The 17,947-nt window shown below is 44.5% G+C and overlaps 2 protein-coding genes across 2 annotated transcripts; one reads left to right on the forward strand and one right to left on the reverse strand.

Moving 5' to 3' along the window:
* Nucleotides 1-807: 807 nt before the first annotated feature.
* On the forward strand, nucleotides 808-4,945 carry LOC104418693 (triacylglycerol lipase 1). The gene is made up of 9 exons (XM_010030107.3): nucleotides 808-1,066; nucleotides 1,412-1,522; nucleotides 2,371-2,511; nucleotides 2,732-2,842; nucleotides 2,967-3,110; nucleotides 3,193-3,233; nucleotides 3,322-3,398; nucleotides 3,627-3,722; nucleotides 4,459-4,945. The coding sequence occupies exons 1-9, from the start codon at nucleotides 854-856 to the stop codon at nucleotides 4,779-4,781; spliced, it is 1,257 nt and encodes a 418-aa protein (XP_010028409.2). The 5' UTR covers nucleotides 808-853; the 3' UTR covers nucleotides 4,782-4,945.
* A 1,128-nt stretch (nucleotides 4,946-6,073) lies between these two features.
* LOC104418694 (gallate 1-beta-glucosyltransferase) lies at nucleotides 6,074-7,966 on the reverse strand. Its single transcript, XM_010030108.3, has one exon. It carries the CDS (start codon nucleotides 7,850-7,852, stop codon nucleotides 6,335-6,337), a length of 1,518 nt encoding a protein of 505 aa, XP_010028410.1. The 5' UTR covers nucleotides 7,853-7,966; the 3' UTR covers nucleotides 6,074-6,334.
* Nucleotides 7,967-17,947: the final 9,981 nt, after the last annotated feature.

Raw genomic sequence — 17,947 nt, forward strand, 5'->3', positions numbered from 1 at the left:
TATTAATGTAATAAAGTTATATATATATTTGGTGACCCAGGGAACCCCGCACGGCCAGCAGCCGGAGAGTAAATCCTGGAGAGGGACGCAGGAAACCACCACCCACGCACCCCGGGCAAGGCACCACACAGCGCTTCAGCCTCCCTGCTTCGCAGGAGCTTCGAACCTAGTTCTCCTCGGTGGAGAATACAAGCTCTACCCTCTACGCTGCAACGATGGGTGGTGTAATAAACTTAGATATATTCACATTATATTATATATATTATTTGGTTAAAACACCATATCAATATAAAGTAATCCTATTCTACTACTCAGTCTCAGATTTTTGCTCTGCCTCCTTAAAGGGCGTAGGAGTTGAAATCCACTCCTGAAATGAAATCGTTCCCACCTCAATCTCGCCTGAGAAGATGAGGATTTGAACCCCAGCTCCTCCTTTCAAGTTGGAAGGGTGGCTACTGAGGCGAAAGTTAATGTTATTGAATAGATCAAAGTTTCGAGAGTGAGTGACCATCTGTGCCATTTTCCCATGAATTTTCACTCCCACGTGCGATTGCGTGGGTGTTGATATGGTGGGCTCGATACCAGACACGATCGGGACCCCGGCCCATTAAAGGTCGGACGGCTGATGTTTCTCGAACCATATGGGCCGGTCGGCCCATCATCACGTCGCCGTCACTCTTGGGCTCGCGCCAGCTCATCCCATTAAATACCACGAGTCCGAAAGCATCATTTTTAACCACAAATTAAATCCCACGTGGAATTTTCGCGCAGGAAGTTCCGTCAAGAAAAAAAAAAACTGCTCAAAGAGGGAAAAAGAGATCGAGGCAGTTGCTTCGCTCTCCCGCCTCGTCAGATGCTTGGAGTAGTAGACATGGTGCTGCGCCCGTCGCGTTCGGCGGTGGCGGCGGCGGCGGTGTTGCTGGCGGCGACCGGCTTCGTCGCCCTGTGCAGCGCCGGCTCCGGCGGGGGCATCGCCGTCGATTCAGGTCCCCTAGCCCGATCGCCGGACCGGACCCTGTGTTCCCAGCTCATCGAGCCCGCCGGCTATCCTTGCGCCGAGCACACCGTATTCTCTCCCCTCTCCCTCTCTCTCAATGAGGATTTAGCCGAATGCTTCTTCTTCTTTTCTTTTCTTCAGATTTCTCGAGGTCTGCTTCGATAGTTTGCGAGTTTCTGTGTTTTTAATAGCTCGAACTGAAGGCACAGGGATTTCGTTCCGGAAATTCTTCGTTATCTATCTGAAATTCTAAGTTGTGAAGAATTGATTTTTTACGGTTGTTGAATGCATCATGAGCTTCGACTCTCGAGCATAGCTGCGGAGAAAGGCAATTTTCTGGAAGATTTCAGTTCCTTTTTCTTCAATTTTAATGTCGGGCGAGCCTAATTCTTCGTTGCATTTTGTGTTTGGCAGGTCGAAACGAAGGATGGTTACTTATTGGCCCTTCAACGCGTCTCATTCGGCAACAGAGAATTCGGGGCAGAAGGGGCTCCTCCTGTTCTGCTTCAGCACGGGCTTTTCATGGTGATTTCCATTTCTCCATTTTTGTCATTGGTTTTATCGACTTCACAGCGAGAATGGCATTCCACTCCATTGATGCAACCTGTGATGCTAAAGAACTTTATAAATTGACAACCCAAGGTTTAATTGATCTTCTGGGATGCAATCTCTGGGGTCTTCACATTGGATTAGTCCCTTTTTCCACATGCTACTTTTCTGTGTTTCCTGCGGTCTTTAGATTGGTGTTACAATTCTCTCCACATTTTTTAGTCGTGCTCTCAGTACTTCTCTATTGATACTTCAGTGAGCTGGTAATAATTTTCTGTTAGACACTTGATCGAGCTGCTTGTACACTTTAGCTTATGCACCTCCTCTGGAGTATTGTTGTTTTGGAGTTTTTTTTCACTGCCATCTTCTACAATGTATTGAAAAAACTTATGGCAGTGGACTTTCATTAAAATGTTGAAAAAGAATTTTCTAACAGATTATGCACGTTTTCTTAAAACTCTTCATTGCATCACTCTACTATGCCTGAGACTCCAATGCACTATATTCTCTGATGTTGGTTCTGTCATCGGAAGATTACTTCATTAAATTGTCTTGTACAGTAGTTATATTTTCTGTGCGTGATATACATCATATAGTTGCTGCTTTATCCCTTTTCCAGTCTTCTCAAGCTGTTGTGCATCAAATTTCTCACAAGCGCATTTCAAAGTTGCATGCATTCACTTGACTATCTCGGTGCAGAAGTACTAATGACGCTATAAACATTGTGGTCCATGCTGTTATTACCTTTGAGATGCAAATAAGTCAACACTAAGTATGACTGATTCAATCACATTATTATTTCCTCAATAATCAATTGCAAACAGGCAGGTGATGTGTGGTTCCTAGATTCTCCAGTCCAATCATTAGGCTTCATCCTAGCAGACCATGGTTTTGACGTCTGGGTTGGAAATGTGCGTGGAACACGTTGGAGTCATGGGCATGTGTCTTTGTCAGAGAAAGATAAGGTATTGTGTGGTTTCTCGCATCTTTCTATCTGCTTGATGTGTCTCATGGAATGAGACTATGAGTGTACCCACGCATCTCAAGATGGGCATGCTTGGGGATTTGGCTCTTAAAAACCATATAAGTTTATTCATGGCAGCTGAATGAGGAGTTTTGTTCTGTTTAAAGCATGTCAGTGTATACTTTTATGCATACCGCACTGATAAGACTTTCTTCCTGCAGGATTTTTGGGATTGGAGTTGGGAAGAATTGGCACTGTATGACCTTGCAGAGATGATACGCTATATAAGTTCGATAACCAGCTCCAAAGTTTTTCTTGTTGGACATTCGCAGGTTTGTGCATTTCTTCTCTTGCAGTTAATTGGCTGATCAAAAAACAAAGATGGAAAGGAAAGAATTACCTGAACTTGGTTTTGTTTTCTTAATTGTGAACTTTGTTCTTCTGTTTTCTTCGTAGGGAACAATCATGTCATTGGCTGCTTTAACTCAGCCAGCCATAGCAGAAATGGTAAAAGCAGCTGCCCTTCTATGTCCAATATCATACTTGGGACATGTCAGTGCTCCTCTTGTTCTTCGAATGGTCAGCATGCATCTTGATCAGGTGAGTAGTTTTTAATCTCTAACGTTGCTTTATATGGCTTCCCAACAATGAATTGATGATTCCACATGCTTTTCTTGGACAGATGGTTGTTGCAATGGGAATTCATCAACTCAACTTCAGAAGGTTTGGCCACACTTCTTCTCTTATATTTAATTACATTGAGCATTACATGTTTCTAACTTTCATACTTTTTTGTCATGTAATCCTCTAGTGAAATCGGAGTCAACCTTTTGGATTCTGTGTGCGACGGACACATAGAGTGCAATGACTTGCTGACTTCCATAACAGGTCTCTTCCCCCCCCAAAAAAAAAAAAAAAAGAAAAAGAAAAAAGAACTGTGGTGTCTTTTATGGCTGGTTCCGACTTTTCTGAAACTATAGAGCATAAGATATTGGTAGTGGCTGAATAATACTGTGGAACGAAAATGTTCACGCTGAACATCAAAGTGCAGGGAAGCATTGTGTGTATGGATATTCCTTTTCTGAATTTTGACAAATGGTTATGATGACACTGCAGGGAAGAATTGTTGTTTCAATAACTCACGAGTGGACTTCTATTTGGAGTATGAACCTCACCCATCATCCTCGAAGAACTTGCGCCATCTTTTTCAAAGTATGATTATTAAAAGCTCTGCTATATTACTAGCCCCAAATTACCAATTGACAGTGTGCTAGCAACATAAATTTTTTTCTTGAGTTTTTTCGCGTGCGTTTGTTCGAGTATGCTTATTCATTTAATTGCAATCAGTGATTGGATAATCTTAATTTAGCTTCAGCCATAATAGAAAATCTTGAAAATTGTAGATCATATTAAAGTGACCTCTCGATTTAAGATCCACCACTCAGTGTTGGCACTTTCATGTAAGGCCTCCTTGTTTCTTGACTAAGTGAGGCATGGTGATTAAGAGCCAATACTTTTTTCTCTTTAATTCCAGCATGATCTTTTGGATTGGCTTTTCTAATTAACACACTATGTAGGTGCGTGTAGTTTTTCTTTCATTCTCTAAATTTGGTATTCACCCACGTGTCAATAGAATTTTCCTTCTTTCAGTTCGTGAAACTCTGAAAGTTTTCATCGTTTAGGCACCAATGGCACCATGCCATATGTGAGAAAGTACTCCCAGAAGGGGACGCATTATAAATCCTAAAACAGCAAAAGGGATATAAGTTGGAACACAAAGTGGAAAAAATATCACGAGTTCTTTCCTTAAGTACTTTGTTCAAAAAAAGGGATTGTTCACGGCTCTTCTACATCTTTTGTAGTTACTTTTCTATGCTTCCATCAATGCTACATTGGCTTTTGTTCTCCTTATGGTTGGTTTCTGACAGTTTTTTTATTTGCTTGGCAGTGATCCGCAAGGGTAGTTTTGCCATGTATGACTATGGATTTTTCAAGAACATGAAGATGTATGGTCAGTTGAAACCTCCAGCATTCGATCTTAAAAGCATCCCGCAAACGTTGCCATTGTGGATGGCTTATGGAGGCAATGACGCGTTAGCAGACGAGGCGGATCTCCAGCTCACTCTTGAAGAATTGCAGTCCAAGCCGGAGTTACTGTATATAGAGAAATATGGTCATGTAGACTTCATTGTGGGTTTGAAGGCAAAGGAAGATGTTTACGACCATATGATTGAATTCTTTACGTCGTTTGGAAAATCGTTGAGTTCTTGAACTGAATGACTCCTACGAGTTGTAAGTACACAATATATCAGAAATATGCGAAAGAAGTATAAGTTGTATATCCTTCCTCATCTTTGTACAGCTGACGAGGCCAGTATGTTTAAACAAATGCTGGATGATTAAGTTCAAGCGAAATGCATGCTAGTTGAAATTAATTCAGATTTGCCGGCTCTCAAATGAATGCGTAGTGGGAACTGAAAATTCTCCCGGACCGTGAGCTCTGTCCTGTCTTTTTTCACTTCTAGATATGCTGTTCTCCAATTCCATGTTGGATCTCAGTCAGGTAACAACCTCTCACATCACATCCAAAATTGCCGTCCTATGCTTAGACTCATATCAATTCACAAGCACAACGCCGACTTTCGCCCCCCAAACTGGTAGCCGAAGCTAAAAGTAGGATTTTGCATGAAAATAGGAAGGATGACACGATTGCAATAGCTGTGAATCTGAAATAAATGCCCGAAGGCAATCGCGGCTGCTTTAGGAACAGGTACATGACAGAAACTCCTTGCTCGCCTTGAACTTCCAAGTTCGTGTTCCTAGCCAAGGAAATGGTTAGGTAACGACCCGGGGGACAGTTGCCGATTCCTTTTCAGATGGTCACGTTTCTGAAGAACGGACGGTAGACCTCGCACACGCACCCTCCCTAAAATTTACGTTTTTTCACGAAAGGGTTAGGTCGAAATCCAGCAAGCGTTAGCTGAACTTAACACCAATTAAGAAACATGACGAATCCCAACCATCCAACCCTTCATTCGCTGTCACTTCCCGATATTCTAGGGACGGATATTTGGCCTGTTAACCTGCGATGTTCTGCAATTACCCGGGTAATCAAAACCCGCAATTACAAAAGTCATTCCGGTCAATTGACAAGTAATTAATGAACCAGAAGTGAAGCGGGGATTTACCGGTAAACTCGATTAAAACCATTAAAATTTTACTTTCCGTCAAGCTTCGCGGGTCAACCGTTTCACGTGTAAGGCGGTAGCCGATGGGGGTGGAACTTAAGAAGGCTTTATTTTATCAATTGACCGTGACCATGTTTAAGCCCATGAGTCTAGTCTAAAGTAAAAAAGTTTAGACTATAACTATTTAAATCAGGAAACAAAACAATGGCCGGTAAATTTTGTTCGCTAAGGCTAGGACTTGAAATTACTGGGTGATTGGGGGGAGATCAACTCAATCTTCTTGTTGGTTTGTGGAATACCTTACTTAGGCGAGTAAAAAAAAGGGAAAATGTGAGATCGAACTAAAACAAGGATAACAAAAGCAAGAGCGGAGGATTTGGAATAGGAGGAACGTATAAAATTAGATTAGATTACAAATTGCTACAAGATTTCGAGAACATTGAACCAAAATATGAGACCGTCCCGCCCTATTCTATCCATAGCATGATTTATTCCCAAAACTAAAGCATCAGGTCTGATTTATACTCAAATTAATTCCACTTACTTTCCCCACAATGTAACTATGTCCGATTTGGGTCGGACCTTCTAATCAACTCATCCACGTGTCGATGCTTGCCACGTCACGTCGTCCTCCCTTTAGGAGGAGTCCAGCTCGACCTTTCCATTGGTCGCTGCTCCTTCTCTGACCGCCGCTGGAGCTTCAACCACCGTCGACTTGCTGCCCTTGGCGAGCGCCACCTCCACGCTCCTCCTCTTGACCTCGTCCATGAACGCTTGTATGTTCCTGTCCGAGGACCCTCCCTCCGCCACGGCTGCCTCCGCCGCCGCCTTCCACTTCAGTGCGTTCCTCTTCATCTCCGCCGCCTTCTCCCCGACCGTCGCCTCGAGCAGGCACTTCTCCACCACGTCCCGCGTGATGAGCTTGTCCTCCGCCTCGCCGCGGCACATCCGGACCCCGACCTTGAACACGTCCACCAGGTATTTGGCGTCGGTCACCTGGTCCCCCCACTGCGGGAAGGCGATGACCGGCATCCCCGACGCGAGCGCCTCCATCGACGAGTTCCATCCACAGTGCGTCACGAAGGCCGCCACCGCCGGGTGGGCCAGCACCTGCTCCTGGGGGCTCCACTGCACCACCTTCCCCTTATCGCCAGCCTTCTCCAGGAACCCCTCGGGCAGCGTCAGCACGGTGTAGCCGGAGTCCTTGTGCGGCGGCTTCATCACCCACAAGAAGTTCACGTTGGAGTTCAACAGCCCGTACGCGATCTCGTCCCACTGGTCCTGCTTCAGGTACACCACGCTACCGAACGAGACATACACCACCGACCCCGCAGGCTTAGAGTCGAGCCACCCGACGCAGTCATCAGCCTTCATGAAGTCCCCACGCACATTCGCATTTGGGACCTTCGGGTTCTTGAACAGCGGCCCGACTGTCTTAATCGGGCATATCTTGGACATGTACTCGATTATCTCAAGCTCGAGCTCCTGAAACGTGTCCATCAATATACAGAAGGGCTTGTCAAGGTTCTTGTACTGTCCGAGGATTGCCCGACGGAGGAAAGGGTACGGGGATGTTGGGTAGAGGAAGCTCGGGACCTCGTCGTGCTTGAGGAGCGGCATGCACGGGAGCCGCACGTCGATCTCCATCGCCGACTCGCTCGGGAACGGGACAAGGCCGTGGTAGTAGTGGTAGTAAGCGGCGAAGCACGCGCAGGACTGGACCCAGAGCATCGCCGAGGGGAGGCCGAGGCTCTCGGCCACGTCGGAGACCCACGGGATGAAGGGGTTGTTGATGAGGCATGAGATGGGGCGGTTGCGCTCGGCGTTGCGGCGGATCATCTCGGGGATGAGCACCTTGCCGACCTTCTCGAGCTGGGGCAGGTACTGGTCGAGGTCCTGGCGCCGCGGCTCGTCCTCGTCCCACCCGTCCTCGAAGAACTCGAACCGGATGAAGCCGTCGCCGACGGGGGCGGGCTCGTCTCCGATGTTGCTGGCCTTGCGCATCTGCTTGCCGATGCTCTCGGGGGTGGTGAACGTGACGAGGAGGCCCTTGGAGGCGAGGCGCTTGCCGAGCCGGAGCAGCGGGTTGACGTGGCCTTGGCCGGGGAAGGAGACCAAGAGCACGTGAACCAGTGATTCTGCATCAGACCCCATTCCTTTCTCCTCCTCCCTTATCCTCTTCCTTTCTTTCTCTTTTTTCCTTTGGAGCGGTAAGAGGAATGGCGTGTTTGTGTGTGCTTCTGTATGTGAGGTGCAATGAGATCGGAGGGAGAGACCGCGAATATATACGGGCCGAGATACGTGATGAGGTTTTCGGGGGTTGTATGAGGGTCGATTAGGAGAGACTGTTAGGTGGAGGGGAAATGACAGAAAGAGATTGAAGGTTTGGTTTAAGAAGGCGAATCAAAATCAAAAGTTAGAATTTAATAATTAATGAACGGGTCAAGCTCGTTAGGATTAGAACAAAAGATTGGAACTGTTATTCCTCGTCTCTTCAATAGCGCAATGGATCTAACTCGGCGGACGATGTAACGCCGTCCTCATGATCATGCAGCATATGTCCCCACACACATGCACCAGTGAAATAATTGAATTCTTTCTCCTTTTACAATGATCACAAACCATCATTTCTTCGATATAGAATTCGTATACGTCATTTCCGAAAATGGGTAGACCGCAAAAAGGAAAGGAAAAGAAAAGAAGCAAAGGTTTTGCTCATCGTGCCTTGTCTTGTTGTTGATGCAGATATTCGCAGTGGGCGTTCTTATCTTTCTGCAGTTCGATATGCAGACTCCCCTCGATCGGTAATTTCCCGCTTACTTGATGATGATATCATGTTTATGCTCGCTTAAGACATCAATGAAGATCCGTTTCACATTGATCGTCGAAACATGATTAATAAACAACGTGGGCAAAGCAGTGAAAATCTCATGAGTCATGCCTCCCGGCAAAAGATGAGATCGCGACGTACAGTACCATGATGCTGAAAGAAGCACTGGGTTAGCTGAGGAAAAACTAGCTTTCGAAACGCACCTATCACGATCATATACCGCGCAAATCAGACTTACATATAAATCATATGGTCTGTTCGTTTCGCGAAAAATATTATGTTTCCGGAAAATATTTTTCTAGAAGTCATTTTCCAGGCACTGGATTAGCTGAGGAAAAACTAGCTTTCGGAACGCACCTATCACGATCATATACCGCGCAAATCAAACTTACATAGAAATCATATGATTTGTTTGTTTCGCGAAAAATAATATGTTTCCGAAAAATATTTTCCTGGAAGTCATTTCCCAGGAAAATGACTTTGCTTTCTAGTGTTCGGCCAAAACTTAAATTTCAAGTGGAAAATATTTTTCATTGTTCGTTAGCTAATATTTTTAATTGACCAAAAAAATAGTTTTATTTTTTAATTTTAAAAAGATGAATTTTTAATTATTTGTATTTTTAAAAATAGAAATTTTATTATTTTTTATTATTTCTTTCTTTTTCCTTTTTCTTTTCCTTCCTCTCGACTCCTCCTTCCTCTGCTGTTGCATGCTTGACAATGGTCGGCTGCCTGGTGGCCAACCAAGACCTGGTCGCCGAATCAGGCGAGCTCAAGGCTTGGCCGATCTTGCCCGAGCCTCGCCCAGCTCGCCGAATCTAGCAGCAGAGCTCGGGCTCGCTTGGATTGGGAGCTCGAGCTTCGCCACTAGATCCATCAAGCTTGCGGCTCACTAGAGTTGGCGAACCTCTGACGAGGCCCGAGCTTTGCCCCAGGCTGGCAGGGCTCGGCCTCACCGGGGAGGCTCGAGCTGGCTAGCAGCCAGTCGCCGGCAAGAAGATGAAATGGAAAAAAAGAAAAGGAAAAAAAAAATTAAAACTCGATTTAAAAAAAAAAAAAAAAAGAAAAAGAAGCATAAATGAAAAGAAACAAGGTGAAAGAAGTTATGGAAATCCTCTTCTCAAAAGAGGAAATCATTTTCCACATTCTTACAAGGAGATTTTTCATTGACCGGAAAACATTTTCTTTGACCATCTATTTTCCACCATCCGAACATCGGAAATTTTGGAAAATGTTTTCCCGAAAGCTATTTTCCATGAAACAAACGGATCCTTAAACAGAGAAGGAAAAAAATTGTTTAAAAAGGTTATTTCTTAATTACACCAGTGCATCCTTTTTTCGTTTTGAGGAGAACAAGAACAATTGTCTAATGATTCCTTGTAGGGGAAACGAAACATGAAATCAAGTGACTAGGTCATTGAGGGCGCTTTTGATAACACTCTCAAGAACAGGTGTTTCTATTTTTTTTTTCCCGAGAGTAGAAATAGAATAGAAATGCGTTTTTTATTCCTAAGAGTAGAAATAGAGTAGAAACGTGTTTAATAAGTTTTTATTCCCAAGAAAAGATTTGAAACAAAAATAAGAAACAAAAAAAGTTACTTCTTATTCTTGGAAACAATTCAAGAAACAAGTTTTTTTTTTTTTTTCCTTTTCTTTTCTTCTCTTCTTCCTAGCTAGTTGTTGGCCTTGGCGATGGCCGGCTACCGGCCAGACGAGGCTTGGCGACCTCGCCGGGGGCCCCCCGAGCCTTGCGATGGCCAGGCGAGGCTCTGGGGGACCTTGCCGGCCCTCGTTTGGCCAGCCATGGCCAAGGCCGGCGATTGGCTAAGAGGAAGGAGAAGAAAAAGAAAAAGAAAAAAAAAAGTAATAAAATTACTAATATATTAAAAGAAATTCTAAGTCACAAAAATATTTGGAGTTGTACCAAACGTATTTTGTTCCTGAATAGAAATTTTTATAGTTTCCAAACGCCTTAAAATGCTCAGAAACTATTCCCGATAACAGCAATAGAGAAAAATGTTTCTGAAAAGAAACTATTTCCGGGAATAGAAATGTTACCGTATGCACCCTAAATATCGTTGTACCTTGCTGTTCTATTTGAATTGGGGCGCACTGATAAAAACGTGTGGAAATGGACACGCAGGAGTTGTAGTCTCCCACATGCATCGCCAATCTTCGGATAACGTTAAGAGCGACTACCCTATCCGGTGAAACTCACTTTCGATCTCCAAATTTCTTTGTTGCTCTTCCTTTCGCGTCATTATCGCTTTCTTTTTAGTGGCTCTCGATTCTCTAGCGGATTAAAGTCAAGCCGGGTTCGAGTTGTTTATATGATAATTAGTCACTATGAGGATATGACCGAAAGTTGAGTTCGTGGTATTAAGGCTCCGTTTGGGAACAGCTTTCCCAAGGATCCTTGAGGGTCTAAAGGCCTTTGGGCCAAATATTGGGCGTTTGGCAAATTTTTTTCACTTGCCTTTGCCAAAGGCAAAGCCTTGCCAAGGCTGAAAGCCCAAGGCAGGTTGGGGGCTGCCTTGGGCATTCTCGGCATGCTGGCTTTGATAATAATAGGTTTTTTCTTCCGAAATTATCCTTGTTAATTTTTCGTTTTTCCGGCTTTACCCCGACTACTGTTCATCGTCTTCATCCTTCCCTTCTCTCTACCGAGAGAACACGGCCAGCATCAGCGAGCAGGCGCCGGCGAAAGGCAGGTGGTCCGGCGAAGGGCAGGCGGTGCGGCGAAGGGCGGGTGGTCCGGCTAGGGTCCCACGACCGTCCGACGAGGGTCACCGCGCGGAGGACGCCGGCAACCCAGATCGTGCGCAGATCTGGTCGCGCAGATCTGGGTCGCGGAGACCAAATCGCGAGCGTCGGCGACCTCCGCGGCGCGGTGGGTTGCACGACGGCTCGGCGAGGGTCGCGGCGACCGAGATCTCGCGAGCTGGGTCGCCGCGATTAGATCGAGCGGCACCGGCGACCTCCGCACGGAGGTCGCGGCGCGGCGGGTCGCGCAACCTTCCGACGAGGGTCGCCGCGACCCAGATCTCACGATCTGGGTCGTTGCGACCTCGTCGGACGGACCTCGACCCGCCGCGCCGCGACCTCCGTGCGGAGGTCGCCGGTGCCGCTCGATCTAATCGCGGCGACCCAGCTCGCGAGATCTCGGTCGCCGCGACCCTCGCCGAGCCGTGTCCTCCACACGATGATGCTAGTCGGACGCCGCCCTTCGCCGCGCCGCCTCCCCCTCGCCGGACAGCCTACCCTTCACTGCGCCGCCTCCCCCTCGCCGGACCGCCTACCCTTCGCCGGCGGTAACCGGCGAAGCCCTTGCCGGCCAACTCTCATTTTTTCCATTTTTTTTAATAACAAAAGCATTTTGCAAATTAACTTATCCAAACACTATTTTGTTCAAATATACTTCACAATGAACTTTCATGGCACCATTTACCAAACACATTTGCGTTTCAAAATTCCTTTGACTCAAGTATCTTTACATTTTCCGAGAACTTTCCCCAAAAGTTTTCCCAAACGTGGTATTAAATGGAAACCCTAATCCAGTTTGATCTAGTGAAGTACGAATGTGGCAAAGGTATTATTAGAGGACCATGCGGAATATACTCAATTCTTAGTTTTCACAATTATTAGAGGACCATGCGGAATATACTCAATTCTTAGTTTTCACAGGTCGGCTGCTCTCGCAAGGAAACCGACTTGACGGCGAAAGCCTTAGATGCGTGAAGACCACAAACGGGTGACGGAGTATGCAAGGAATTGTAGTCGAGACGTTTAATTGGATGCCATGTTATACGGCCTACGCATGCATTTTGTTTAAAATGCTAAACCTTTTAAGGATGAAGCCGAAACATGTTTTGCACAATATTCTTAGAAATAAATTCTCTGCACATTCCATAAGTTAATATTTCCAGACCAATCTTTTATTTTATTATTGTTGGTAGTTGGATGTATTTTGAGTGTGGATTTGGCCTCTTGGTGGGAACCAACTTACACCGTCAAAATTAATGTTAGTGCAGATGTTTGGGTGTCTTCTTTGAATTTTACTCTCTCTCTCCCTCTGTCTTTCTCATCCCCAACCAAAATACGTTAGTCGGACCCATCGATGCATCACTAAAACCAGGAACTTCACAAAATCAGCAGGCCATGTAGTTTTCACCCGGCGAAAGTTATCTTGTCTAGAAGGGGAGAGATTGCTGACAAAAGATCGGCGGTCATATGGCACTGAGTCAACGTGTTAGTTGTATTTCAGTAGAGGCATATCCCGGATACTTACCAGTCAATCAACTGATCAAAGACCTAACGCGGCCCAAGATGTCAAAGAGTCTAGATAAGGAAGCGAAGATAAGAACCGCATCTCCCTCGGACACCGCAGATCCTGCAGCTTGCAGAGGCGTTCGCTGACTCGGTTCGCGAATAGTTTCGCTGTGTTTGCATCAACAGTTAATTTACTTTTGTAGAAACATCAAGATCCAAAATGATATAAAAAAATAGACTAATGACTCTAAAAAATTTACACTATTTTTATGTGGGCACGGCGCAATGAATGAAATGATTTTTCTTTTTGAGAATCTTTATATCCGCAATCAAGTTTGCATTAAAGATTTCGTACTTCACACAAGTCCATTGGTACAATGAATGAAATGATTTTTCTTCTTGAGAATTTTTGCATCTGCAATCAAGTTTGCATTAAAGGTTTCACAACGTACTTCACACTCGTCCATATTCCATTTTTGGAGAATTTTTATCGACATCAGTCATCACCAGATCTTTATGAACCACACGGTCCCTAGCATGGGCGGCATATACTCATCGAAACCCTAATGAACAAACCAAGAGGGGGGTTCAGGGGGCACAACCATCTTTCTCACTTGTCAGCCACGAACGCCATTAGCGAAAAAAAATGGAACTTTCGTTACTTCACATGTAAAGCACAGGAGCGTGGATCGTGGGCGTCCACTAGCATTTCATCCGAACTCCCGATGCACTTCCTCTGTGCGTCAAGCACGAGACGACTCGACGTGCATGCGGTCGTTTCTCTTTCTTCTCTTTTTCTCTTTTGGGTCGCCCCTAACTTTCGAATCCATCGATCCTGGCGAACAAGAACAGGAGTTTTATCGTCCATAGAGCAGGGAGAAAATGTCGGTACAACGTTGCGGCGCGCCTCTATCGAGCGACCGTGCGTTGCACCTAATCCCGTTCGATAGGCAGCCGATAACTCTCACGTCAACTTAAGGGCTGCACGACAAAAGTAATGACGTTTGAGAAGGGTTGAGAGAATTCTAGAGATGGAGAGGAGAGAGGCTGTCTTATTTGATGTGAAAGAGAAGGGCAATAATGCTTGCTTTGCTTCCGTGAAGGTAGTTCTCAGCTCCCTCTGGCCGTTGGATATTGGAAAATGGCACGATGGCAGATGAGGCTTGTCTAGTGTAACTGCTCGTCAGCACATGAGGGCCCCTCCTCTCTCTCTTTTACATGGTTATGCCAATTGCTAGATTAAGACTATATGATTATAATACTTTATAGTATATTATAATATATCGATTTCATAGATCAACACTCAATTGACAAAATCTACTCTGAATCTAAAGCGGGTATGGTGTCTATCCAATGTGAAAAAACACATGCCCACTCGATAAATCCACAAGAAAAGGAATCGATATTCATAGGAAAATTTGGACAATTGTTTGACGTTAGAATGTCAATATCTCCGAGGATATTTTATACCTAGGCAAGATACTATTTAAATGCATGACCCTCTAGAGAAAAATAGAATAATCTTCTTAAATGTATTAATAAAACGAATAGCCTTTCACTGTTTGTGAAGGATTCATTAGTGAAGTCCACTAAAATGTATTTAATCACCCTCTGTGAGATTGACCCAGAAGCAAAGAGTTTATTTTTAGATGATGGTGGATTCATTCCTATCCCGGCGAATTCAAATTTAAGTAAAAAGGTGGGTTGTTATGCTAGTTAGAATAATATTTTTTAACAATTAGCCTTTCACGTTAGTGACGGATTCGAAAGCAAAGTCCATTAAAAAGTATTGAATTTATTGCCTCTGAAATTATGTTAAGATGATGGTGGGTTCATTTCTATATCGATGAATTCAGATTTAAGTAAAAAAAGCAGGTTGTTGTGCTAATTTCCCTCTAAATAGCCAAGTAAGTATAGTCATGCCCCTAAAAGAAAAAGCAGAAGTGTTCAATTCGCTCTTTAAATTTTTAACTTTCTTTGTCCTATCTTTTTTTTTTAATACAAAGTTTTGATGTCCTTTAAATATGTCAATTCGTTAAAATAACCGCTTCAAACTTAAAGATACGTTGCTTTTGGGAGGAAAAAAAATCGTATGCTGGCCCAATGAAGTTAATCCTTTGAAACGGCGGCATTCCCTGAATCCCTATATGTTGCCACAAAACTACCAAGGTTCATAATCTCCAGCATCCCTTTCAAATGGATTTTAACCAACAACACCACCCGCCCCAACCTCACACACATATTTTTGTTCGAAAGAACATCTATGGTCGAATGTCGGGCCATCTTTTAATTCAAAAAGCCCGTACATCAGGCCCATGGGGTTTTATTTGACACGTGCCAAGCACGTGGCCTTGTAAATCCGAACGTTGGGCGTTGCGTCTTCTTTTTTACGCTCCCCTTTCTTCTCTAATTTCAAATGCTAATCCCATAGAGAGAGAGAGAGAGAAGTTGATAATGATCGCAGCCTAGCGACTCCGTCGCATGTGGCGGTGGAGGTCAGGCCGAGTGCCAGCGTGTAGGTGACGGATTCGAGGGCTTGCTGGATGGAGCGCAAGGTGGGATATTCTGTTCTTCACCCAGGTTCGTTCTGTGAGTCTCTGGAAACTTGATCTCTCGTTGATGATTTCTTGTTTTCCTTGGTGATGATCGATCATTGAAAGTGTTTGTTGTTACTGGTTGTTGATTGTTCTGTTCTTGCTCTGCTGGACGTTCTGCAGTTGTAATCTTGTCCTGCGTTTCTCGGTTCTTTTTGGGCTTGTGAGAATGTCTTGTTGCATTGCACGACGATGATGCTTTGGGCTTGTGGTAGATTATCATCCGAAAGAAAACTAGCGCAAGAACTTAGAAGAACAAGATTCTCGCTAAATTACCCTCCGCTGATTAATGTTTCAAATGCTTTTCGACATCCATATGATTCGATAATATGCGGATTTTCAGGATGTACCTTTTCTTTGTTGTTTCCAACGTTACGTATTCTCTACTCAAACCTTGTCATCGTCTTGCTACAAATCTATGGACTCTGCTCTGCTATGCTTGACCAATTTCTTGCCCAAAAATATCTTGGTTTAGTCAAAACAGAAGTGCTTCCAGCAAATGATGGTTTCGAAACATCCGCTATTCGACTTTTCTTTGTTTTTTCCAGCCATCTTGGATGTATGTCTGGAAAGCTGTTCCTCCTCAAACTATGTTCTGTTAGTCTAGTTCAGTGATTGTCATATGCAGCTCTAGAATTAGCCTTTGAAATCGGGTTTCTAACAAGCCTTGACCATAATTTCGCTTTTAGAATGTTATCACTAGAGAGAGGAGGTTCTCTTTTGGATAAAATTTATCAACTCGAACTAAAGTTAGTTAAATCCTCTTATTGAAGGAGTTGTACTGCTTTTCTAAGATGTATCTGTTTTGCCATCTTTTGGATTCTCTCCTTATTCCTTCTGTGTTATATTTTCCAATTTACAAAAAGGACATGATATTTCAGCATCGATAATTTAATGTGTGCATCATAAAGTCCCTCTTTTTGGGTTATATAGAGGCAAAGTCTAAAAGGAAAATATGCTTTTCATTTTCACTCTTTTAACTGGGCGTAATTTTAGGCTGCACATGGTAACCTTCCCTAGCCCAAGAATTTTTATTCTTTTGTTCCCCGGAAAAAAAAAGAATAGAAACTTGTTTGATAACGATAAGTTGGTTTTTTTTTCGGGAATAGAAGATTAGTCTAGGAATGATTTTGGAGAGAAACGAGAAGTAAAAAAGTTACTCTCGTTCCACCAAGAATTCCCAAGAACAAAAATAAGAAACAAATTAGGCAACCCTAATTTCACTTTCGCGATCTTCCATTTTCACCTCTCCCTTTGTCCGCTTGCCTCTCTCCGATCTCATCTCCAGTTGCCTCTCTCTGTCTCGTCGCCGCCCGATCTCGTCGCGGCCGGTCTTGTCGTCGCCGGTTAGTGGTCTCGTACTCCGGTTGGGTCGCCTCTTCGAGCCGGTTGCGTCCGGTCCGTCGCCTCGCCTCGCCACTCTTGGTGTCGTCAATCCCGTCATCTCTGGTTGCGACGCGACACTCCGGTTGGGTCGCCTCTCTCCGAGCCGGTTGCGTCCAGTCTCGTCGCCTCCGCCTCTCTTCGGTGCCGTCAATCCTGTCGTCTTTGGTCGCGACGCGACACTTCGGTTGGGTCGCCTCGAGCTAGTTGTGTCCAGTCCCGTTGCCTCCGCCTCTCTTCGGTGATGTCAATCTTGTCGTCCCTAGTTGCGACTTGACACTCTGATTGGGTCGCCTCTCTTCGAGCCAGTTGCGTCCAGTCCCGTCGCCTCCACCTCTCTTCGATGCCGTCAATCTTGTCATCTCTGGTCGCGACGAGGGTGATTGTGATCTTAATGTGGATTGTTGTATTCTTCTGGGGAAGACAGAACTGGCATTGAAAACAGAGGCCCTTACTGTAGGATCTGATATAAGAACGTTGCGTTCTCTCTCCTAGGGTGAAAAACAGAGAACCCTTCTTTGCAATTTGCAGAAAGAGAGAGGTACCATTTGGAGATCCGCGTTTCTTGCGAGGTTTTCTTGTGATGTCACGAGCCTATCCATGGCTTTGTCGTGAGGATTTTTTTTTTTTTTTTTTTTTTTGGTGTGATTGGTTCCGACCTTTGTCGAGATGGTCTCTGTTTATATTGATGGGAGTGATTGTAATTGTATATCGGGTTGCATTGTTGGGGGCTGTGATTGGTTTGAATGAATTCAAAGCCCTTAATTTTTTCAGCTTGTCTGCAGTGTTATTTTTTTTTTGTTGAATTCTCTTGGGTTGATGGTGCAATGTTTTCTGGGTTTTGATTGATCGAGGGTCTACTATTTTTCAATGTGTAAAAATGTAGTGCAAGCGGGCAGATTAATGATGAGGATCTATACGACGTCACCTTCACTTCTGTTGGATTATATTGTATCAATTAGCGAGAAGTTAATCTGATTTGGTCAATTATCAAAGACATAGCATTGAGTTAGATATGTTAGAGTTGCCTCGATTACAACCTATTTGCTCACATCTCTAATGATAAAGTGTTGTGTGTGTGTGTGTGTGTGTTTTTTTGGGGGGGGAGGGGGAGGGAGGGTGAGCTATTGTGAAATCCTTACACCGAGTGGTATGATTTGCATTGGTGGTTCT

Source organism: Eucalyptus grandis, chromosome 9 (genome assembly GCF_016545825.1).
Source record: "Eucalyptus grandis isolate ANBG69807.140 chromosome 9, ASM1654582v1, whole genome shotgun sequence".
NCBI classification, from domain to species: Eukaryota; Viridiplantae; Streptophyta; class Magnoliopsida; order Myrtales; family Myrtaceae; genus Eucalyptus; species Eucalyptus grandis.

Bases quoted from the DNA above. Each gene is read 5' to 3' on its own strand.
- LOC104418694 (XM_010030108.3), bottom strand. From the start codon at position 7,852: ATGGGGTCTGATGCAGAATCACTGGTTCACGTGCTCTTGGTCTCCTTC.
- LOC104418693 (XM_010030107.3), top strand. From the start codon at position 854: ATGCTTGGAGTAGTAGACATGGTGCTGCGCCCGTCGCGTTCGGCGGTG. The intron at 3,111-3,192 runs GTGAGTAGTTTT...TTTCTTGGACAG, and splicing joins TCAGCATGCATCTTGATCAG to ATGGTTGTTGCAATGGGAAT. The intron at 3,723-4,458 runs GTATGATTATTA...TTTGCTTGGCAG, and splicing joins CTTGCGCCATCTTTTTCAAA to TGATCCGCAAGGGTAGTTTT.